The following is a 23,437-nucleotide window of genomic DNA, read 5'->3' on the forward strand; positions in this document are numbered from 1 at the left end:
CTGCCCCTATTCCTGACCTTTCTGCGCCTGTTATGCGCCCTTTCCCTCCCTGACCCCCATCTGATCCAGGACCCGGTGCGCTTAGCTCTTGGCAAAATGGTCTGGCTAAAACTGGGCCAACAGCCTCAGTTTCCAGATCTGCAACCTGAACATCAGGAGCTCGTTCCCTCCCCTCTGTCTGCGGTCCTCCGGTCTGGGACTGCGAGCCTCTTCTCGGGCCAGGGAGGAGGAGTCGGGGCGACCCGGGAAAGTCACAGAGAAACGACCCGAGTCCCTGAATGGGGATGGGGCAGTGGACACCGCGAGGCACCTACACAAGACCAAGCCACTCGCGGGTCGACGGTAGCCACGCGCTGGACTTGGCCAGATTCTAGCACGCCAGGGACGCTTGGCCCCTGGGGAAGGGGCCTGCTCCTGGCCCCGGCCTCCCAGCTCTGCGCAGAATAGAACATCAGGCATCTTTCTTTATCCGATTCCCTATAGACACAGGTTCTCCTAACTGGACTGTCCAGAGGTGGACCCGCACAGCAGGGAATATCACGCAGGAATTCTTGCAAGGAGAAATCTCGGCAGCAAAGCAGCCCTGATTGAGCGGAACACACCATCCCTCGCCACCACCGTCAAAGTTTTGCCGCAGAGTCCCTGACTTAGGGACAGTTTCTGGGCTTTTGGCGCCCCCTCTGGATATCGATGAAAACTGCAGCCATTTCTAAGTCGACTTGATCACAACGTTTTCAAGAAGACACAAAATACAAAATGCTTGCATCAAATGAGCAGAGAAGGTATAAAGCACTGCAGAAGGCTGTGTAAAGGCTATGTATTACATCTCTTATTGCATAATTGTATTAAAATATATTTACGATGTATGCATATATCTTGACAAATATTTAGTGAAATGTTCCAAAATATCTTAAAGTCACAGTCCTCTTCACTGCCTATTTTACAAGTAAACACAGCAATTACAATAAAATACAACTAAGTACAGACGCCCTGGTTAAAACATCTGCCCGATGGTCTCTGAGCCCCCTCCTGGATCAGGTGTCTGGAATCACACAATTACACTGCACACACAATGCCCCCTACCCAGGACACAGAAATGGGGCCATACTAGGCAGGACGTTTTCCCCCCAAGAAAGGACGATGTTGTTCTTAACACTTCCCGAAAGTAATCACAGAGCCAGCGGTGAATATGAAGCTATTGCATAGAGGTCTCTTAAACTCACAAACAAGCTATACGGTACTAGAGACATTCAATTCGAGGGAGTTACATTAGTTTAAAAAGAAAATGCTGTTGAACAGGGTTGTAACTTACTACTTTATGAAGGGTTCCGCTTCCTATAAGAAATGCCGACTTCCTTGGAAGAAAACGAGATTTTTAAAAATTCTTCAAGAAAAATATGAATATGAATCTTGTAATAGTGTCCGCACTTTGCAAATCAGAAACAAAAAAACAAGTTTTTAATATGATGTGGGCCAGCTCACAAGAATAATTTAATTCGAGGTAAACTTTTGCAAGACCCGAAAAGAGGGGAGTTTAAAATTAAGAGTTTTCCACAGTTGTGCGTTTATTTGGGATTCTGAAAGCAGGCGATTAAGATTTTTCTTCTGTTACAAAACAGGTAACTCTGCACTTACCCACCCTGGCTCTAAGCAGCTCATATAAACACAAAGGTTGTGCTCAAATCACACTTGAAACATATCAGAGACACCTCCAGCGCCTGCCCCACAACTCCCGACTGTGTGCGGGTTCTGAACGGACCGGACTAAAGTCAGAACCACGGGCGCTTCACCCCTCCAGGTGTCTTTAAAGAAGAGCAAAAGCAGGCGAGCAGCACCACTGCGCCAAAGCGGACTGTTTTGTCTGCGGCGGTGCCCATTTGTTTAGCCTTTTACAAACCGAGTGACCGGTCTCGGCCTCGCGGCCCGGGACGGCGGCATTCGCAAACTTTGGTCTATCCGAGCCAGAGCCGATTGCAAACTCCTCCGAGCGGCAACGCTGCTGACCCTTTTGACTCGGCCGGGAGGCGAAGAGTATAACGTCAAAGCGGTGGCCCTGTCACTGAGGAGCGTCGGCGGGATGGGGGCTTAGGGGGGTAGGGAGAAGGACTTGTCAGAGTTCAAGGTCGGAGTGGCGCGGGACCGGCCGGAGATCGCGGGGCTGCTGCGTCGCCGCCACCGCCACCGCCACCGCCAGCCTTCGCAGGGACTTAGCTTTGCTTTTCATTGATTCGCTTGGCAAAAGCGCAGCACAGTCCTGACCAGCCGCACCAGCCCCGGCGAACCAGAGCATGTTAATCTATTTATATGGATTATTACGGAGGAACAGCGGGCGTTGAGTCACCAAAACATTTGCTTCAAAAGACAATTTCTAAGCACTTTTGGAGGCAGGCAAGCAGGCTCCAGGCGCGTAAACTAGGCTACGCTTTAAGAAGCGGCTGATTTCCGAATACTGCAAACTCCAGCTAAGTTCCCGGTACCGCGGAGAGAGCAGGGAAAAGAAATGTCGGGGGTGGGGGCAGATCCTCGTCTAGACACACACTCACACTCACACTCGCACACACGCGCGCGCACACAGATTCGCGCAGAGACGGCACCAAAATTTTGACATTCCGAGAGTGCGGCAAACTTACACACTTGGACGTCCCGGGTCCCCCGCCTTCCCCGCAGCGCCCCCCACCCCCCCACCCGACCATCCACCCTTTGGCCGCAGTCCCCTCCCTTCTCCTCCCCTCCAGTCTCGTCACCCAGCCCAGCGCCACAATCCTCCTCCCTCCCCAAAATCGGGTCCAATCAGCTGCCTGCCAAGCCCGGGACTGCCGCGCTGCCATTGGCTGGACGTCTCTAAGGTGAGGGGGAGTATTTATTAAAGAGACCCGGGGCTGGGAGTTGGAGAGCGGAGAGCGGAGCTCGAAACTGCCTGGGAACTGCAGTGGCGCCGAGACTTGCCAGTTTCACCCCGGGAACTTTCCTCTGCAGGAGGAGAAGAGAAAGGGTGCAAGCGCCCCGACTTCTGCTCTTTTCCTTCTCCTCCTCCTTCAACTCTCCAATTTGCCTGCCTCCGTTTGGAGCGGGCAGCTGCGGAGCGGCTACCCGGCGCCTCCCCAAGTGCTCGCAGCCCGCAGCCAGCCGACGCGCCAGCCTCCCCGGGAGCCGCTCGCGCCGCGTCCGGGCAGCCGCAGGGAGAGGAGCCCGCGCCTCGAGTCCCCGAGCCGCAGCGGCTTCTCGCCTTTCGTGGCCACCCGCCCCCTGTCCCGGGCCTGCGTATGAATCTCCTGGACCCCTTCATGAAGATGACCGACGAGCAGGAGAAGGGCCTGTCCGGCGCCCCCAGCCCCACCATGTCCGAAGACTCGGCGGGCTCGCCCTGCCCATCGGGCTCCGGCTCCGACACCGAGAACACGCGGCCCCAGGAGAACACGTTCCCCAAGGGCGAGCCTGACCTGAAGAAGGAGAGTGAGGAGGACAAATTCCCCGTGTGCATCCGCGAGGCTGTCAGCCAGGTGCTCAAGGGCTACGACTGGACGCTGGTGCCCATGCCGGTGCGCGTCAACGGCTCCAGCAAGAACAAGCCGCACGTCAAGCGGCCTATGAACGCCTTCATGGTGTGGGCGCAGGCGGCGCGCAGGAAGCTCGCGGATCAGTACCCGCACCTGCACAACGCCGAGCTCAGCAAGACGCTGGGCAAGCTCTGGAGGTAGGGCCCCGCCGGGGCGGCGCGGCAGGGTGGGCTGCGCGGCGGGCGGTGGGGGGCGCTGGCCCGGACCCGCTCTCCCTGCCCCGCCTCCCAGCGCCGGGGAGTTGCGGTCCAGGGAGCCAGCGGGGTGGGGGGTGGGAGTGGGGGCGAGGTGTAACTTTGGCTCAGAGTTCGACAAAGTTCTTGGATTGCTCACGGGGACGAGGGGAGGGAGTGGTAGGTGGAAGGGGTGGAAGAGACGGGCGGAGGATGGGAGAGGACTTGTAGGAGACGGGAAGATCGGGCTGCCAGCCTGCCTGCGGGTCGCTGAGAAGTTCAAGGGGGACGCGAGAGCAGTGAAATTTGTCCCTTGCAGCCCTAAACCCACAGAGATAGGATGTAGGGTGGGGGGAGAAACCCAGGCTGGAGGAGACCCTGGGCAGAAACGGGGCGGGTGGGGAGGGGAGAGGGAGGCTGCTGGAAATAGGTGGGGGTCATGGGGGGAGCGAGGAGCCTCTTGCAGCTTCAGCAGTTTGGGAGAAAGTTTTTAAAGGGTGTTGGGGTGGGGAGAAATAACTCCAGTAGCAAAGGCGTTTAGAGCAGCAGCCGCGGGGAGCTATTTTCATCTGCAGGGTTTCCAAAATAAAAGGGAAGGGGAGGGGGCGGGGCGGGGAGTGACCGCTCAGGTCAGACTACGAGAACCGAATTTTTTTTTTCCTTTTTGCTTTTTTATTCTTTTACTTTTTTTTTTTTTTTAAGAAAAGTTATGAGCTGCGGCAGCGGCTGGAAAGCAGGAGGCGGGGGGATGGGCTTGTGCGCGAAGGCAGCCCAGTGGCCGGGGTCCCGCCCCCCCCCCCTCGGGCCTGACAGCTCTGCGGGTGTCACTCAACCGCTCCCTCTTTTTCTCTGCCCCCTCCCCTCCCCCCGCCACCTTGCAGACTTCTGAACGAGAGCGAGAAGCGGCCCTTCGTGGAGGAGGCGGAGCGGCTGCGCGTGCAGCACAAGAAGGACCACCCGGATTACAAGTACCAGCCGCGCCGGAGGAAGTCGGTGAAGAACGGGCAGGCGGAGGCCGAGGAGGCCGCGGAGCAGACACACATCTCCCCCAACGCCATCTTCAAGGCGCTGCAGGCCGACTCGCCGCACTCGTCCTCCGGCATGAGCGAGGTGCACTCCCCCGGCGAGCACTCGGGTGAGTCACCCCTCGGCCCCCAGGCCCGGGCGCCTGGCACACCCCCAGGCCTCCGCCTAGGACATTCTTCTTGGGGACTTTGCGCTCCCCAGGGAGGGACACACTACCCTCTGCGCCTAATCCCGCGCCCCTCCCTACCCAGAGCCCCATGAGGCACCCCCCCCCACACACACACACATGCACCTGAACTCAAATCTCTGCATCCTAAGAGATCAATTTTTTATTGCGAGGTAAAATGCCTTTACAGCTCTGCAAGACTTCTTCCTCCTCCTTCTCTTCGCTCCTCCACCCCAAAAGCACACACTGGGCTCTTCTGCAAGTAGCAATTTGGTCTTCCGGACCCTCGGGCCCCAGACCCTCCCCTGATAAAAGAAGGCTCCCTGGTGTGTACCGGCGGGTTAATCATTCGGGGACTTATCTCCAGCAGTCCCCAGCGCAGTGCGCCACCAACGTGGACGCCGGTCCCTATTCCACTCCGGCAGCCGGGGAGGATCCCAGGAGGGTTCCAAAGACCCGGGCCTTTCCACAGCCCTTGTTGATTTTCCGGTGTTTTTTCCTCCTTTGCTGCCTGCAGGGCAATCCCAGGGCCCACCGACCCCACCCACCACCCCCAAAACCGACGTGCAGCCGGGCAAGGCTGACCTGAAGCGAGAGGGGCGGCCCCTGCCCGAGGGGGGCAGACAGCCTCCCATCGACTTCCGCGACGTGGACATCGGAGAGCTGAGCAGCGACGTCATCTCCAACATCGAGACCTTCGACGTCAACGAATTTGATCAGTACCTGCCGCCCAACGGCCACCCGGGGGTGCCGGCCACACACGGCCAGGTCACCTACACCGGCAGCTATGGCATCAGCAGCACCGCGGCGACCCCCGCGAGCGCGGGCCACGTGTGGATGTCCAAGCAGCAGGCGCCGCCCCCGCCCCCACAGCAGCCTCCGCAGGCCCCGCAGGCGCCCCCGCAGCCGCAGGCGGCGCCCCCCCAGCAGCCCGCGGCGCCCCCGCAGCAGCCGCAGGCGCACACGCTGACCACGCTGAGCAGCGAGCCGGGCCAGTCGCAGCGAACGCACATCAAGACGGAGCAGCTGAGCCCCAGCCACTACAGCGAGCAGCAGCACTCGCCGCAGCAGATCGCCTACAGCCCCTTCAACCTCCCGCACTACAGCCCGTCCTACCCGCCCATCACGCGCTCGCAGTACGACTACACCGACCACCAGAACTCCGGCTCCTACTACAGCCACGCGGCCGGCCAGGGCTCCGGCCTCTACTCCACCTTCACCTACATGAACCCCGCCCAGCGCCCCATGTACACCCCCATCGCCGACACCTCCGGGGTCCCTTCCATCCCGCAGACCCACAGCCCCCAGCACTGGGAACAACCCGTGTACACACAGCTCACCAGACCTTGAGGAGACCTGCCCCAGGGGGCGAAGACGGCCGAGATGATCATCTAAATACCCGAAGAGATAAATACCCAACCAGCATTCCCTTTGGACAGTTTTGTTTTCTTATTCCTTAAAGACATTTAAGCTAAAGGCAATTCGTACCCAGATTCCAAGACACAGACATTACCTATCCGAACGCATTGCCAACTTGTTGCGAATGAGTGGCCAGGCCACCCTTGGCGAGATGGACCAGCAGAATCGATAAGAAACTGGACTTGAAACCTTCTCCAGAGCAAGCATGGAGGCTGATGGCGAACCGAGTGATCCATTTGCTCAATCTCTGCCTGTTTGGACTTTGTAATTATTTTTTAGCAGTAATTAAAGAAAAAAAGTCCTCTGTGAGGAATATTCTCTATTTTAAATATTTTTAGTATGTACTGTGTATGATTCATTACCATTTTGAGGGGATTTATACATATTTTTAGATTAAAAAAAATTAAATGCTCTTATTTTTCCAACAGCTAAACTACTCTTAGTTGAACAGCGTGCCCTAGCTTTTCTTGCAACCAGAGTATTTTTGTACAGATTTGCTTTCTCTTACAAAAAAGAAAAAAAAAAGCCTGTTGTTGTATTAACATAAAAAAGAAAAAAGAGAATTGTGTTATGTGATCAATTTGGGGGGTTAGCTTTGCTTAATTCCTCAGCCTTTCGGATTCAAGGAGGAGCTGCCTTAAAAAGAAAAAGAAAGGCCTTATTTTGCAAATATGGGAGTAAACAATAATAGTGTAGAGAAGCATTTGGTAAGCTTTATCGTATATATATTTTTTAAATGAGAAAAACACCTTGAGCCTTAAAACCGTGCTGCTGAAAAATACTGTGCTCTCTTTTAGTGCATTTCCTCCTGCCTTTGCTGGATTGCTGCAGTCTTAAGGCAAAAGGCGAGCAAAGGAGACGAAATCTGTTTTGGGAATGTTTCAGCAGCCAATAAGTGCCAGAGCGCTGCCCCTGGTTGCCTGCCCGGGCCCCACGTGGAAGGCAGATGCTTGCACACTCCGACTGTCACCTGTGCCTCTCTGAACACCAGCAGTTAACCTTCAAGACATTCCACGTGCTAAAATTATTTATTTTGTAAGGAGAGGTTTTAATTAAAAAAAAAATCTTCCTCTTTTTTTTTTTTTTAAATTTACCTTCTTTAAAATAGGTTGTTGGAGCCTTCCTCAAAGGGTATGGTCATCTGTTGTTAAATTATGTTCTTAACTGTAACCAGTTTTTTTTTATTTATCTCTTTAATCTTTTTTTATTATTAAAAGCAAGTTTCTTTGGATTCCTTGTCCTAGATTTGTACAAATGCCTTTTTGTCCGTCCTTTTTTTTTTCCTTGTTGTTTTTGTTGAAAACAAACTGGAATCTTTCTCTTTTTGTACAAATGAGAGATTGCAAATGTAGTGTATCACTGAGTCATTTGCAGTGTTTTCTGCCACAGACCTTGGGCTGCCTAAATTGTGTGTGTTTGTGTTGTGACACAAAACAATGCAAGCCTGTGTCATCAATATTCTCCTGCTTCTCTTCCAGAGAGAGGATACCAGAGGGGATCTGCCCCCTGACAGACCTTAAGCTTAATTACTGCTGTGGCTGGAGAGTTTGAGGGTTGCTTTTTAAAAAAGACAGCAAACTTTTTTTTTTTATTTAAAAAAAGATATATTAACAGTTTTAGAAGTCAGTAGAATAAAATCTTAAAGCACTCATGATATGGCATCTTTCAATTTCTGTATAAAAGCAGATCTTTTTAAAAAGATATTTCTGTAACTTAAGAAACCTGGCATTTAAATCATATTTTGTCTTTAGGTAAGGTTTGGTTTGTGTTTGTGTTTTGTTTGTTTCACTTGTTCTGCCCCCATCCCTAAACCTTTTGTTTTTTCTGTGAAACTTTCCTTTTTTTCTTTCTTTTTTTTGTATATTATTGTTTACAATAAATATACATTGCATTAAAAAGAAAATGGCCCCATGGATTTATTCATTGGTTCTCCTGTTCAAAGAATGATTCGACAAATTTATGCACAAAAGAGATTGTTAAGTGCTCATTGCTGTGATGTTTTCTTTTTTTATGTGCACCTTTGGCAATCCTAAAAGATACATTGAGAAAAAGATTGTGTATCTCCCAAAATCTAAGTGGAAAAGTCTTGAAAAATGCCACCCCAATAGGTCCCATAGAAAATTACATGTCGGTAGTTGCCCACTCTGGCAAAATGCTTGTTGTGGTTTTAACAACCTCATGCTTCAGGGCAAAAGCTGTTCCCCTGTGGGGGTCAGAGGGAATATTAGACTTGAAATCGGTAGCTTGTCGGTAGACAGAATGCCAGAGGGGGTGACTTGCTTGTCTGAATTTAATATGGCAAACTTTCTGTTACAGTGAACACATACCAAAGGAGTGGGGTATCCATTTGAAAAGCAAAGGAAGCCAGAGACAAAGTTGTCTACAGGGAACCAGCCTGTCATATTAACCCATTAAATGATTTGGAGCCTTCCTGATTTCTCTGCAGAGACAATGGGAGGAGATTATTTTTCTGTTCCCTCTGGTTTAACTCATTCTGAGCAGATGCAAAGCCACTGCAGAAGAAATAAGACCTAATCCTGTTTTCTTTGGCCCCAGTGAGATGGGGAGTTTCCAGGTTCAGAGAAACGTTCAGGTCATTTTTCACTAAATAGATGAAATCACCCCTTCCCTCCCACCCTCACAAGGGCACACCTCCTCCCCCACCCCACCCCCACTGTCACCCCAGCTGATTGGGGAAGTGTCTCAAGGAGTCACCTTCACCACCTCAGGCTGGTTTTACTACTAGGCCGGTGTCTCTGACAGTCTTAACCAGAGGCCAACCTTGCTGGCATTACCTCACATTGTCTGTTTCTGCTTATTGGGCTCCTGGCTTGCATCCCAGGGCAGGCTCACGGCAACCAGGAAAATGGTAGTTATCAAATGGAGGCAACATTAGTACTCGGCCTCCTTTGCAAATTCCTTCAACAAACATTGATTGAGGGCCTGGGATCTGCGGGGGACTGTGCAAATCCTGCCCTACCTCTCCAGACATCACATTTGGTTCCTTGTTGGGGACACAGCCTCCCATTCACTTAGGCCCTCCGTTCTTACAAAATCTCTATTAATTTTTTTCTCTTGCCAACACTCACAAAGTCCCTTTTAAGAGTCTCAGTGGTGTTCACTAATTCCTGTCCACCTTATGGGTCCTAATCCTTTTGTCCATTAAAATCAACACGCACCATTCCACCGTGACCACCCCCTGCCCCACCAGATCTATGTGTTTGTTAGACTGTTCTCTCCCCTAGGAATATGTACTTTTCCTCAGCGTATGACCTTTGGCAGGCCTTCTTGGAGCCAGAATATTCTGTTAAGACACAAACTTGTTAGGTAACCTAAGGCATGTTGCTTTAACTGTCCTGTGCCTCAGTTTCCCCTTTTGGTGAGCGTGTGTATAATTCTTCCCACATGTAACAGGGTTGTTATTAGAGGAGTTTTTGGCAAGGAGCAGTCTGGGAATTGACTGCATCTGCGTACCCTGGTCCGTGTAGCAGTCCTCCCGCATTAGAATTTCTGGGAGTGACGCCCAGGAAAAGGGATTTTCACAAGCTCCCCAAGTGGCTGGGATACACAATAGAATACAAGAGACACTGGAGGGCAGGGAGAGAATCCCCCAGAATCCCACTCACCCCCCGATCCACCAGATATAGGCAAAGCCCAATATCACCAGATTATAAAATACGTTGCAGGAATTTTTATTCTAAATCCAGAAGCAGAGAGTTTATCACCCTGGCAACAGCACCACATTGATTGGAAACCTAGGAAAGAGTCCTCCATTCCAGAAAAGGCTTGTGTGGAGAGCTAGGATATTTGCACTCAAAATAAAACCTTTTCTTTTTAATTAGTTTAGCAAAAAGTGAATTTTTAGCAAAAGAGAGTAAAAATCAAACTCATTTAGAATCAGTCTGTTGGCCTATTATGAAAACAGAATCATGTGGATTAATTTGAACTGTCCTACTTTCCCCCTTCACCTCCATCTCATCTATTCCCTTCCCCTGATTTCCAGAATGAGCACTTTTGAGGCAACACTGTGGCACTTTTTATATTAAATTAATTGATGAACTATCACTAGTGTCAGAGGTAGCAGTGAAAACTTCAGAACCCCTTAAAAACACAGGCTGCTTTGAAGGCCCTGTACTTAATTTCAAATTTTAAAAATTTATATTCTTTTTTTTTAAAGACCACCCCCCCTCAAAAAACCAAAATTGTCTATGCTTCACTCCCACAAAAAGCTGGGTCTGTGCACAACTATAGCTGTTGGCTAGTCAACCATGGCATCCAAGGCTGCAAGCAAGATACTTTTCTTTCTGTTCTCAACAATGCGGACATAATAGGTGCTTAATAAATACCTGCCTTCCATCATGTCCATGAACTTGATGGCATTGCCACAGGAGACATTGGGAGTCTCTACAATACTTGTCCTTATGCAGGGTCTCATGCCTCAGAGACTCAGGCGATCTCCATTTCTCAAATGACATTATCTCTTGGGCATAACAGTGGTTAAATTAGGGAAAGTACACAAGAAACGTTCATGACCTGCCCCTTAGTCCTTCACTTTCCTCTTCCTACTAATTTCCTTTTTCCTTTCTTTGCCACCTCTCCCCTGCATTTTTCTTAGAGTCTCCCAGTGACTTCTGGAACTGAAAACTTCATTGAGGAAAATTAGCCCTGATCAGGCTATTTTTCTTCCATCATCCACAGACTAGAACTAGTTCACTCTGGATTTCTGGAGAATAATTCTTCTTAGACCAAATACAACATAGGACATGGAAGCTCAGGGAAAAAAAAAGAACAGACTGAATTTGGGGCAATATGTGCATTACCTTGAAGCTTCTGTTAGGACACATCCCTTGAGTATTCAGGATTTTAAATTGAACTTAATCCCCTTGCCAATATTTCGTGCTGCTATATTCCACTTAAGGAAGATTTCCACTCCTCTTTCTTTCCATAAACATTTGTTGAGAACTTTCTGTGGATTAGGATACAGCTGTGAACAAGAAAGCCTACCCTCACTGGGCTTATGTTCTCATGAGGAGAAGGAAGACAAAAATAAATAGTATTCCCTGGTATTTTCTTGTTCATGTGCTATGAAAAAAAAATGCAACTGATTATGGCCACTTTGGAGACTAGGCACAGGGAAGGGGTAGTTGACTGGCTTGGAAATGGTTTCCATGAGAACTTGCTAAGCATTTTTTCCCTCTCCTGATCTTTATTTATTTTTTAGTAACATGAAATTGATTCAATTTACATAAAGGTGAACTCTCTCTATTTTTACCTTAGCCACTCCCTCCTGGACCTCCTCTTTCCTCTCCCTAATAACGCTCTGTTAAACTCTCTACTTCTTGATGAGCCATGGATTCAAGTATCTCACAATCTTCTTTTTACCAAAGACCCCAAGAGAAGGATATAGTCCCTGGTACCCAAAGGGTCTCTTGATCTCCAGAGGTTTGGTTAATGTACCCTACAGGCTTATGGAATCAGAAATTAGAAAGGTATGATGAGAGGTCTTTTAGTTTGGTTGTGCTCTCACCAAAAAAGTCTTTTATGCAATATCTAAGCCGTTGAATACTCCTCCACCTCTTGCAGAATACTTGCATTGATTGGGAGCTGACTTCTTCCATCATGGAGATCTTTAATTGCGGAAAAATCTTCTCTCTGCAGTTTCCACCCGATGGCCCAAGGTTGTCCATCTCCACACCAGTATGGTGTGTCTTCTCTTTCTTCCAGAAGATAGCCCTTCAAATATTTGTACAGTTTTTAAGTTTTCTTCTAGTCTTATTTTCCCAAGCTGAACCCTTCCAATACAGTTTACATATGATATGGTTCCCAAACTCTTTCATATTGTCATTCTTCTTTGGATGTACTTTACTTACTAGTATTCTCAAATCAGTGCACCCAGAATTATTTCCAGGACTCCAAATACCTGTCTAATATGGAATACAAATACATTTATTGTTCCTGTAATGAGAAAGTGTGCTGCTATTTATTTAAATTAAAATTGTATTAGCTCTTATTAGCAGCCAAATCACCCAGTTATGTTATGTTGAGCAATTTCTTACCTAACCTGTAATTGTGCAATTGATTTTTCAACCCAATTACCAAGTTTTACATTTACCCCCATCTGACTGCAGTCTGACATATACAGGCTCAACGGAAGGAAAAAGGAAGAAAAAAGATTTACATCACTGAGCCTTTACTTTGCCAGGCACTGTGACAGATGTTTTATATTCATGATCTCATGTAATCCATTTAATAACCCTTAGAGACAGGTGTTATTATTGCAGTTCTATAAAGAAGGAAACTGAGGCTCAGAGAGATTAAGCAATTAACCTAAGGTCATGTAACTAGTAAACGGCCCAGGCGACTACCAGTGACTCTCCCCATCCCCTCAGTTTTCAAAAGAGAATTTGAAATAGCATTCATAATGGGAAAGGGAGAATAAATGAGAAATATAATTCTTATCTTGCAAATTATGTTGCAGGGAATCTTTTTAAAGCAAAATCTGACCATATGTCTCTCCTGTTCTAAACCTCCCAATGGCTACCTACCCACTTGGAATGAAATCCAAATTCCTTACCATGGGATTCAACTGCCCTACCCCAGGGTTAGCAAACTACAGCTCATGTACCAAATATGGCCCACCACCTATTGTTGCAAATAAAGTTTTATTGGAACAAAGTCATGCTCATTAGTCTATATATTGCCTATGTGCTTTCCTGCTATATGACAGAGTTGAGTGGTTGGAACAGAGACAGTAGCCAGCAAAGTCTAAAATATTTACTAGCTGGTCCCTCTACAGAAAAGGTTTGCTGACCTCTGCCCTGAGCAATCTAGCCCTGGCCTATTTCCATGACCTCGTCGCTTGTTATTACTCTCCTTAGTCTCCATGCCCCACCTCTGCCCTCTTTCTCACTCTCAATCTCTGAAGCTCTTTGCTATTTCAGGGTCTTTGCACTTACCGCTTGCTTGACCTAAAGCACCCTTCCATCAGAATTTTTCCTGTTGTTTCCTTTCCATCTTTCAGATATCAGCTCAAATGTCACCTGCTCCGTGGGACCCTCTCTGACCATCCTAGATATAGTTATCTATACTGCCATTGCCCCAGTCACTCACTGACCCATCATTCTGTCTCTGTTTGTAACACCACCACTTCCTGATATTATCTTTGGCATTTATGTGTTTGCCTCCTCCAACTAAGGCTTTGGACTTTATCTTGTTCCCAACTTACCCAGAGCCTAGAAAAGTGTGTGACACACAACAGGAACTCGACAACTATTTATTGATGAATTCATTGACATTTTAAGTTTCTTTTATTTCCCCAGATCCTGAGATGAGAATCAAGTATTAGAAGGCTAAAAGTCAGCAATTTGCTCTGTAATTAAATAATCAATTAAATGAACTTTTGATGAGCATTCACTATATGCCAGATAGGAGTTGGAGACTCCAAAACTAACAAGATAAGAAGCTCACAAGAAAGTAAATGGACAGTAGCACTAAGTGTTGCGCTGGAGAGGTATGTAGCAGGCTGCATAGATGCAGAAGCTGGAGGACAAAGAGAACCCGCTGGAGGAGAGGGGGGTTGTCCAGCTCAGGGAAGACAGTTCAGGCACAGGGAAAGGACTGTGCAAGGAAATGAAGACAGGAAAAAGGCTCGTGCTTTGGGGTATCTGCAAGCTGGTTTGGTGTGACTAGGTTTCAATGTGGGTAGCGAAAGAGTAGAGAATTCATTAAGAGATAAGTAGAGATGGAATCAGAGTGAACTTTAGAAGGATTTTAACTAGAAAATGGCAGGAGTTGTTGTGTGTTTAAAAAAGAGGACATTGTTTCCACTGCAACCAACCCAGACTTTTGACTTCACTGTCAAAATCTGGGAACAGGGAGACCACATGGGAGTCTCTTGTTTAGTCCATTGTACAAGAGATAGAGGCCTGAGCTAAGGCCATGGCAGTGACAATAAAAATGGAAAGAAGGGGGGTGACTATGAGAGGACTCAAGGTGGGGATTGTAGGGGTTGGGAGCTGGTGGGATGAAGACCACCAAGAAGAGAAGGTAGCGTCAAGGACAACATCCATGCTCTGTCTTCAGTGGCAGAGGGAGAGGTGGTATCACTGAACAAACTGCAGATCGTAGAAATGTAATTGGAGATGCTTAGTTGGATATACAGGTAACCTATGTGGATTGCGATCAAAATGCAACTTTATATTTGCCTTCATTGACTCTTTTTAGACTTTATTCAGGAGGAGCTAGATCTTTCCTTGTGTTCACTAGAGGTGGGAGTGGGGGGTGGGGAAGGAAGGGGATATAACTTTTGGATGGAACTATACCATATGTACCCATTTATGTCTGACTTCTTTTGTATAGCATACTTTTTGAGATTCATCAATGTCATTGCATGTATCAGTAGTTCATTCTTTTCTTTTCCTGAGTAGTATTCCATTGTATGAACATACAAGAATGTGTTTATCCATTTTCCTGCTGACAGACACTTGCATTGTTTCTGGTATCTGGCTATTGTGAATAAAGATTATATAAATATTTCTTGGGTAAATACGTAGAAATGTGATAAATAAATGTTCAACTTTACAAGAATTTGCTAAGCTATTTTCCAAAGTGCTTAAATCATTTTATACATACATACACACATTATATACATACACACACATACATATATACACACACACATATTAGTGTATATATACAAGCAGTGAAGGAGAGTCTCCATTCCTCCACATCAACACTAACATTTGTTGTCAGATATTTTTGACACCCATGTTTTGGGTATGAAATGGTATCTCATGCTTTTTAAAAATTTATTTTAGTTTTTAGTTGACATATAATAATTGTATATATTTATGGGGTACATAGTGATGTTTCAATACATATACTATAGAGTGATCAGATCAGTGTAATGAGAGTATCCATCATCTCAAACATTTGTTATTTCTTAGTGTTGGGAAGATTCGATATCCTCTACTTGGAACACACCCCTCTTCCTTAATGTCCTATATAGCTGTCTTGCACATTGTTTTGCATCACAGAATTCAAGGAACATCAGATCTGACTACCCCTACACTCTTCTGGAACCCTGATGTTTATTTTTTTGGATGGAAAGAGTTTAGATATTCATTTTTCTTATGATTTTTCATTTTTGCAGCTGCCTCGGTGCTGTATGAATCTAGCTAGACCCATGCGGGGATGTGCCAAGCTCTGTGAGGCCCTCCAGGTCCAGCTGGAGACAAACAGAGCTGGGAATTCAGGAGCGTCTAATGTGAGACTCTTGGGCCACTTGCAGGCAGCTTGGGAGGCAGAAGAAGTCAAGGAATAAGGGGGGGACATTAAAGCCCAAATAAACATCTGGCCTTCTAGGTGGTGCTTATGCAAATTGCTCTAAATCCCTGGACCTAGGGGGTGCTGACTCACATCTATGCAGATAAAGGACCTAGTAGACAGGCAATATTTGGGGAACTGCTGCCCATTATAGCTTAAGTCCCTGGAAAGGGTCAGATCTGTCCTATTCCGAGTGTCCTTCATCTCTGTAAGTTTAGAAAAGAAGAGACACTTCTCTTCCAGGGTTCCCCAAAGCAGAGCTGCAGGAAGGAGTCTGCACCCTCATTTCCCCTCCTGCCTGAGGCCTCTGGATCTCAGAATTATCACGCATTAGTCCCGTCTCCCCAGTCAACAGATCTGCCTCCATCCAGAACCAATTTTGAAAGTCCCTGAAATTTCTGAAGTCTTCTCTGAACATGAGCACACATCTGACCTCTGAGTCGATTTCATCACCCAGCTGGCCCCTGTGTGAACCCATGCCTCCATGGAGAATTCTTGAAATCCATCCATTCTCCACCTGCAGCTGTTTTCTGGGATTTACAGAAAAAAAAATGATATGGCATTTTTAAGTCTCCCCAATGTTCCTGCCCCTTAATCCCCTATTCCCACCAAGATTCTTTCGCCTCCAGTTTTCACCTGTGTTATCTGATTATTTTGATTCAACCATAGCGCAAGTAGGTAACGAGCAGAACCAGGCCTGCACCTCACACTGGACAGCAAAATTAAGATGGCAGGAAAGTAGCTTGAGCCAACAGCATATCAGCTATGAGCTGCAGCCAATCAACAGACACGGAGCCAAATAAAATTCAGCTGTCCAGCTAGAGGCCAGCAGCCTTAGCGATTGAGCAAAACGGTCCTTGTGGGCACATAGTGTGGAAAGAGCTGTCTTGCTCTGGTCTAGCCGGTCGTGTTGCCCAAGTGGTCACAATCACTGCAACAACAAGTGGTTTTCACTCATCTGCCACTCGGCGGACTCAGTGCTCGCAGCCAGTGGTACAGAAGTCAACAAAACAGACCCCGTACTTATTAGGAAGAGACCAACATCAAACACATAATGCTAATGAATTATGAAGTCATGTTTCTAGATTAAATACAGCCAACGGAGTTAAGAAAATAGCGAGCTTATGGTCAGGAGTTCCCTAGCTTCTAAAATCCATCATCTAAACATGCATGACTTTGGAATATCACACAAAAATAAAAGATTGTTTAATAAATAAATAGATTACCTGGGGGGGGATCTATATCCTGATGTGCAGAGCCATCTGCCATTAGATTAGCATTTGGATTACTCTACGTAACAAGGTTACACTTTATTACTGCTTTAGTGATTCAACTGAAATTATAATTATCGTTTGTTACTGATGGTGGGAAGTGGGGAAGGAGTAGCAAAATCTTCGCTTTCCCAGAAACTCTTTGTCCATTCTTCTATTCTGATAGGATATCTCTGCTCTTCCCCCGAGTTGCCACATTTTAGCTCTTGATTACTCAGAGCTATCCGGCCCAAAAGTCCCTCGGGAGAAAGAGTCCAATTGCTCTTGAATGGGAGCCAATGATTATGACCAAATGTCTTCTCTGCTTATTCGGAACGTCATTCTGCTCAGTCGTCGACAAGCGGTGTATTAACCTGCTGTTGACTTTATGTGCCAAGAACCCGGCAAACAACAGGTTTAAACAAAGTTGGGGGAATTTACATGAGACTGAAGAAAGCACGGTCGCTCTGCACGGATAAACACCAGCGGGAGCTGTATGGGGCCTATTTTTCCACCACCATCTCCAGTGTATTATAATAAAAGATAGTTCCATCTCCATTTCACAGTCCGGCTTGGAGAATGAAGAGGGGAGGAAGGATACATGTGATGCCCTTACGGAGGGGACAACATCTACACAGAGGACGCTGTTTGTGGTGAGACCCACCCAGCCAAGGAGCAAAATCTTGACAGACTGCAGCCCCCCTCAGGCTGGGACCCACCCCACAAGCTGCTGTTGTCCTGACACAGCTGTTTCCGTTTTTTATTACAATTTTCTCCGCCTTTCATTTTGCAGGCCAAGGAGAAGCTCAGGGGGCCCATCTGTTCCTCTCTTGCCCTTTTGCCTGTTCCCAGAAGCAAAGCACACACATGCACGCGTGCACACACACTCCGCATCAGACCCCCACAAACTCCTTGCAGGACAATGAAGAATGGGAGCCAGAAGTGACCGTCGCCCACCCCTCATCACTCCGGGGGACTGAAACTCGAGGCGTCCTCGCGGGGAAGAGGCGAAGTCCTCGGACAGCCTCGAAGGCAGAGTGTAGGGTGGAAGGAACATCTGACACAGGAGCGAAAACTCCTCACTGAAACAACAGGTTTTAATCCTAGGAGGACTTTGTGTTTTGTTTTTGTTCTTACTTAAAATTTCCTAGTAAAACAAAAACAAAACAGGGCCAGTGGCTTAAGCCTGCAGCGCAAATGATCTCCAGTCCAGAAAACCTAAGATAAATGATCTCATCATGCTTAAAAAAAAAAAAAAAAATGCTAGAAACGAATTGAAAAAGAGCAACTTTCCCCTCAAAATGGAGTGAAATAGTGTCATCCTTTAGAAGGATAGCACTACAAAAGCCAAAGTCTCTAAGGCCCTGGGGACAAAGCTAGGTCTTTGAGAACACTGTCACACCGAAGTACCAAAAACAGACTTTTTATGACTGTTTTCCTTTCATTCTGGGGCAGGAGTAAGTCTTCACGTCCTGTCAATTTTTTCTCTCCAGTGTGTCTGTCCGGAGCCACCCACCTACAAAAGGCTGTCGCGGCTCATGCCAAAGTCAGTGCAATTGTCTCCCGGCTTCTGCTGTCCTCAGAGTGTTGCGGAGCACCAACTGTCTCACGTGTCTGCATTGTTCAGGAACCCACAGCTCTGGATCCCAAAGACCACGGTGAGCCAACAAACCTTTAGATTCTTTTCCAAGCACGCCTCTCCTCAGTGGATCCGTCTCCAGCCATCTCTCTGAATAATCTGCCCCGCACCCTGTCACATTGCTGGAGGATTCATTCTTGAAAGCAGGCTTTCTCACCCTGGGCTCTGTTGGAATTAATGTTTTGTTGCAGGGGGCTGTCCTGTGGATTATAGGGTGTTTAGCAGCATCCCTAGCCTCTACCCACTAAATGCCAGTAACACTCTCCTTAGTCTCAACAACCCCAAATTGTCCCCGGATAATTCCAGATGTTGCCTGGGGGGAAGGGGTGGAAACTGCCCCAGCTGAGAATCACTGCTGTAGGTCCATGTTCACGTGATGCTTGGTCTGGGACATACTCTTACTCTCTCTCCCTATTTATCATTTTGAACACATGAATCATCTCCTCCAAAGCACTTGAGTGAGTCACTCCTGAGCCGGTGCATCCTATGTTTCTTTCCCATGTTACACGGATAACACCCAGGTAGTTCTTATATTTTGCATAGTCACTGCTTCCCGATTGTTTTGTGTGGATTTTGCCTTCTTTCCAGCAACAGCGCTCAAGCACCTGGACCCCTGATGTTGTGCTTTCCTCTTTCTTAGAGACAACCTGTAGCACTTAGCAATTAGGACAGTATTTCACTCATCACAGAGTACCTGGCACATAGTAGGCCCTCTGTACTGGTACCTGCTTCCCAAATCACTGAAATCATTAGGAAGCTAAGTCTAACTAGCCCTGGCTTTGGGCCTTGATGCAAAAAGGACACTGCTTTATGATGCTTTCAATTTGAAAACCTCCCAAAATGCAACCATCTCAAACCCAAAGCAATCGCATCTGTATTTTTTTTTTAACTTTTTTTCCCTCATTGGTGAATGCACTTAGGAACTGCTACAAGTAGAGTCCAGGGCTTGGGTCTCATCAACCACTGAAGCACTAGGGCCACCTCCAGATTGCCGGTGAGGGCAAACCAGCGCTGAAGACGTGGCGGGCATGAAAATGGAGCAGCCGCGTGGACAACCTCTGACCACACCCTGTACAGGACACAGTCTTGGGGATTAGGGTTGGGGCAAAGCCTGTCCAAGTTTGGAGTGGGAATGAAGGGAGTAGTAACTGAGCTGGAGAAGGAAAACAGAGTCAATTCATTTAATTGTCCCAACAATTTCCAAGGTCATTTCAAAGGGCACATGAGATAATGACTGGTGCATTGTATGCAGCCCAGAATTGGGCTTCCCTTTCTCCCCATCGCTGCTCCACCAGGCTGTCCTAATCGCCTTCTGAGTCATCTCACACTCCCCCTCCCGTTGACCTTATGTGCGGCTGTCAAATCAAATCCTGAAGTGCGGCCCTAATTATTTGCTGCTACTTCCCCAGCCCCTCTCTGCTTCCCACCCCTCTCATACCAGTAGTTTCCTGGACCTTCTCTCATTTGCATAATAAAATCCAGAAACTCCTGAGCCTTCCCCTCCCACTTCGCCTTTCCCATCTCTCTTCCCACGCCTCTGTTTTCACCAGCCTCGAGTTCTTCCCGCCTCCATCCATGTCTCCCTGTTTTGTTTATACTATTCATTCCCTTAAAACGCCTTCTCCCCAAATTCTGTGCATCCCACAAGTTAAACCTTTCCTGAGCCTTGTCCCTCCACTCTCACACTCGAGCTAAAAGAATCTTTCCTTCCTCTGAGCTACCAAAGCGTATTGAAGGGACTGCTGCGTTTGGTCCAGTCTAAAATGCCATTGACTGAAAGACAAAAATGTGCATCTTAAAATCAATGACATAAATGTGTCCTGATTCCTAATCTTTTCTGTACATTTGACCTGTGTCATTGTTACTGTGTATGTGTTGTTCTGCCTTTCTGAACTGCAATCTTCTTAAAGGGATGATCTATGACTGACCCACTTCTGTGTTCCTCATCAAAGCTGGTGTGGTGCTGAGGCTACATTCATGCACATATATGGGAGTATATACTCACACGTATATGGAAAAATGACAGGAACAGTGAAAAGCATTCCTGCCCTCAAGGGTCCTTATACAAATATTCAATTCATTAGGGTTTTTTTGTTTGTTTCTTTGTTTTGAGACAGAGTCTGGCTCTGTCACCCCAGGTAGTAGAGTGCAGTAGCATCATCATAGCTCACAGCAACCTCAAACTCCTGGGCTCAAGCCATCCTCCTGCCTCAGCCTCCCAAGTAGCTGGGACTATAGGCACTTGCCATGACGCCCATCTAATTTTTCTATTTTTAGTAGAGATGGGGTCTCACTCTTGCTCAGGCTGGTGTCGAACTCCTGAGCTTAAGTGAACTCCTGAGCTTAAGTGATCCTCCCGCCTTGGCCTCCCAGAGTGCTAGGATTACAGGCATGAGCCACTGTGCCCGGCCAATTCATTTGGTTTTGTAGTTAAAAATGTATATCTTAATATTTTTAAAAGCTTGCTGCACACAGTTCAAAAATATTGATTTATGTTAGCAAAATATAGACATTCATACAAATTGTTAGGAACAGCATAAAAATTATAAACTATCAAAACATACTGCACCCGAGCTTGCTTACTAAGTGCAGATACCACAAGCCACTTGAGAGATGAGTTTTCTTTTAATCCTCATGACAGCCCTATGGGATGGGCACTACGATCTCTACTGCAGCAACCTGACGTCCCTCTGGCCAGCCTTAGGTCCCAGCTCACAAGGCGCTGAATGCAGAATTTGAACTCACTTTGTCCTGAGGCTAAAATCTGACTTCAGGTATTGCTAAACAATGTCTTGTCTGGTTCCATCATCGAGAAGGCAAAAGGTCTTCACTCCCCTAGAAATGACCAAGTCTCACTGCCATGCCTACAGCTGTCCTACTGCCACTCAACAAAGCAGGCAGAGCACCTCAATATGGTTCCAAGCAAGGGAAGCCATCCAGGGAATGATGGAATTTTCCTCCTTCCTGAGAGGGAGAACATGCAAGGGGACCCTCCCACTTGGCTCCCTGAAGGTTGCAGATAGGAAAACCAAAACAAAGAAATAAAAAGCAAGAAAAAAGCAAAAAATGTTAGCCTGCACCTTCTGAGAAGCAGATGCTGAAATGGAATTAACTGAACAACGTGTTTTTTAGAGGAAATGCTTGGCAGGGCTGGGGGACAGGGAGAGAGCTGGACAAGCTGGTAGAGCCATCAGACTGCGATGCAAGTCCGACCTCAAATGAAGTAAAGAAGGAGAGAAGGTTGAGTGAAGGCCTCCTAGACCACTGGGCAAGGCCACAAGGGAATTGTCAGGCCAAAGTTGGGTCTTCCTTAGCATGGCATCCTTGCTATAGTTAACCAGCGGCAGGGAGCAGCTGGCAGGAGGCGTGGATTTGGAGCAAACTTGGCATTGAGTTTCAGAGAGTAGACGCTGAGGCCTTTGGTCAACTATACTCCTTGTGGTTGGAGATGCATTCTCACAGAGGAAGAGAGAGGGAAGACGCAACCGAATTAAAGTAGATTGTCTTCACACGTGGGGCACAGGCGTTTGAGACCAGCCTGAGCAAGAGTGAGACCCCATCCCATCTTTACTAAAAATAGAAAAATTAGCTGGGCATTGTGCCATGTGCCTGTAGTCCCAGCTACTTGGGAGGCTGAGGCAAGAGGATCACTTGAGTCTAGGAGTTTGAGGTTGCAATGAACTATGACGATACCACTGCACTCTACCGGGGGTGACAGAGCCAGACTCTGTCTCAAAAGAAGAAGCTGCAAGGATGGTGAAGAAAGGCATGAGCCTGACTCAGCCCATGGGCTAGAAAACCGTCACATGCTATGAGCACAGCTGTTGGCTTTTCTCATCTGCTCTGTGAGTCCAAGTAACCATCACTCACACTGGATGAGGTGGTGTCCTCCGAGCTACTTCACTCTATGTAGAGTAAGAGACTCTCAGTTTTCTTTACTACAAATTCAGTTAAGTTTTCTTTTTGAGTGTGAAAATATCATGCGTGTTGTGAACAATTAGCAAGTTGCAGATACATAGAAAGAAGTGGAAGAACCCCTCCCCTCCAGCTCCCGTTAACCGTTGTGCATGTGTCCTGCCATTGTGTGTGTGCCTTGTAAATTCAAATGAGAAGGAAAGCAACACCACTTAATGGACTCCTACCTACTTAACATCATGTGCTGAGCAACTGTCTCATTGGATTCGCACTGTGAGCCTGTGAGGTCGGGCCCTTTAGCTCCACTTTCCAGGTATACAGGTGAGGAAGCGGCAAGACACAGAGTTAGGGTAGGCCTGAGGGCTAACCTAGGGCCAGGAAACAAGGAGCCAACAGCAGAGGACATTGCCCAGATCCTCACTGTGACACTAAACTTGTGGGTAGAGGGGCCACACGGCTCATACCACTGCTGAAATCTTCCCTCCAAAGATCCTACTAGAATGTATCCTTCAACTGAATAACGATGGAAAAAGTCCCCCTATTCTCCCTGGAAGACAGATTGGTCCTGTTCCTTTCATGAGTGTCAATACTGCATTTTGACTCAGGATTCAAAGGAGAAAAAACAATCTATCCATTCATCTGCTCCTAATACATTGCCTCTCTTCCCTTTCAGTTGTTAGAAATAAAAACCATACCAAGGAAAAGGTGATTCCTGAAAAGGACACTGAGTTCCCGTCCCTATAGCACATAAGCATATATTCCATAACCCCCAGCTCTTCCTGCTCTCACTGACTGTGATCAGACAAATGCCACCCCCAAAGGAAAGAACACAATACCACCAAAGAGGCTGAACTTGCACTATGCTTCCTTTTAACCATCTCTCTTTATAGGGCTCTGGGATCTGCCCACTGGGCTTTCTTTCCCCCCTAAGGGATTATTACCCTGAGTTGCCGGGCCCTGAGTTCATT

The 23,437-nt window shown here is 47.3% G+C and overlaps 1 protein-coding gene and 1 long non-coding RNA gene across 2 annotated transcripts in view; one reads left to right on the top strand and one right to left on the bottom strand.

Moving 5' to 3' along the window:
- Positions 1-2,662, bottom strand: part of LOC123650649 — a 72,408-nt gene extending 69,746 nt beyond the window's left edge. Inside the window, exon 1 of the long non-coding RNA XR_006739451.1 lies at positions 2,631-2,662. This is a non-coding gene — a long non-coding RNA (uncharacterized LOC123650649). The remainder of the gene's footprint in view (positions 1-2,630) is intronic.
- Positions 2,663-2,882: 220 nt separating this feature from the next.
- Positions 2,883-8,239, top strand: SOX9 (SRY-box transcription factor 9). Its single transcript, XM_045569612.1, has 3 exons — positions 2,883-3,694; positions 4,612-4,865; positions 5,440-8,239. The coding sequence occupies exons 1-3, from the start codon at positions 3,264-3,266 to the stop codon at positions 6,270-6,272; spliced, it is 1,518 nt and encodes a 505-aa protein (XP_045425568.1). The 5' UTR covers positions 2,883-3,263; the 3' UTR covers positions 6,273-8,239.
- Positions 8,240-23,437: the final 15,198 nt, after the last annotated feature.

Source organism: Lemur catta, chromosome 15 (assembly GCF_020740605.2).
Source record: "Lemur catta isolate mLemCat1 chromosome 15, mLemCat1.pri, whole genome shotgun sequence".
Lineage (NCBI taxonomy): Eukaryota > Metazoa > Chordata > Mammalia > Primates > Lemuridae > Lemur > Lemur catta.

What these genes read in the sequence shown, in the direction of transcription:
- SOX9 (XM_045569612.1), top strand. Translation starts at nt 3,264, where the DNA reads ATGAATCTCCTGGACCCCTTCATGAAGATGACCGACGAGCAGGAGAAG. An exon ending in ACGCTGGGCAAGCTCTGGAG is followed by an intron (nt 3,695 to 4,611) that starts GTAGGGCCCCGC and finishes GCCACCTTGCAG; the next exon opens with ACTTCTGAACGAGAGCGAGA. An exon ending in CTCCCCCGGCGAGCACTCGG is followed by an intron (nt 4,866 to 5,439) that starts GTGAGTCACCCC and finishes TGCTGCCTGCAG; the next exon opens with GGCAATCCCAGGGCCCACCG.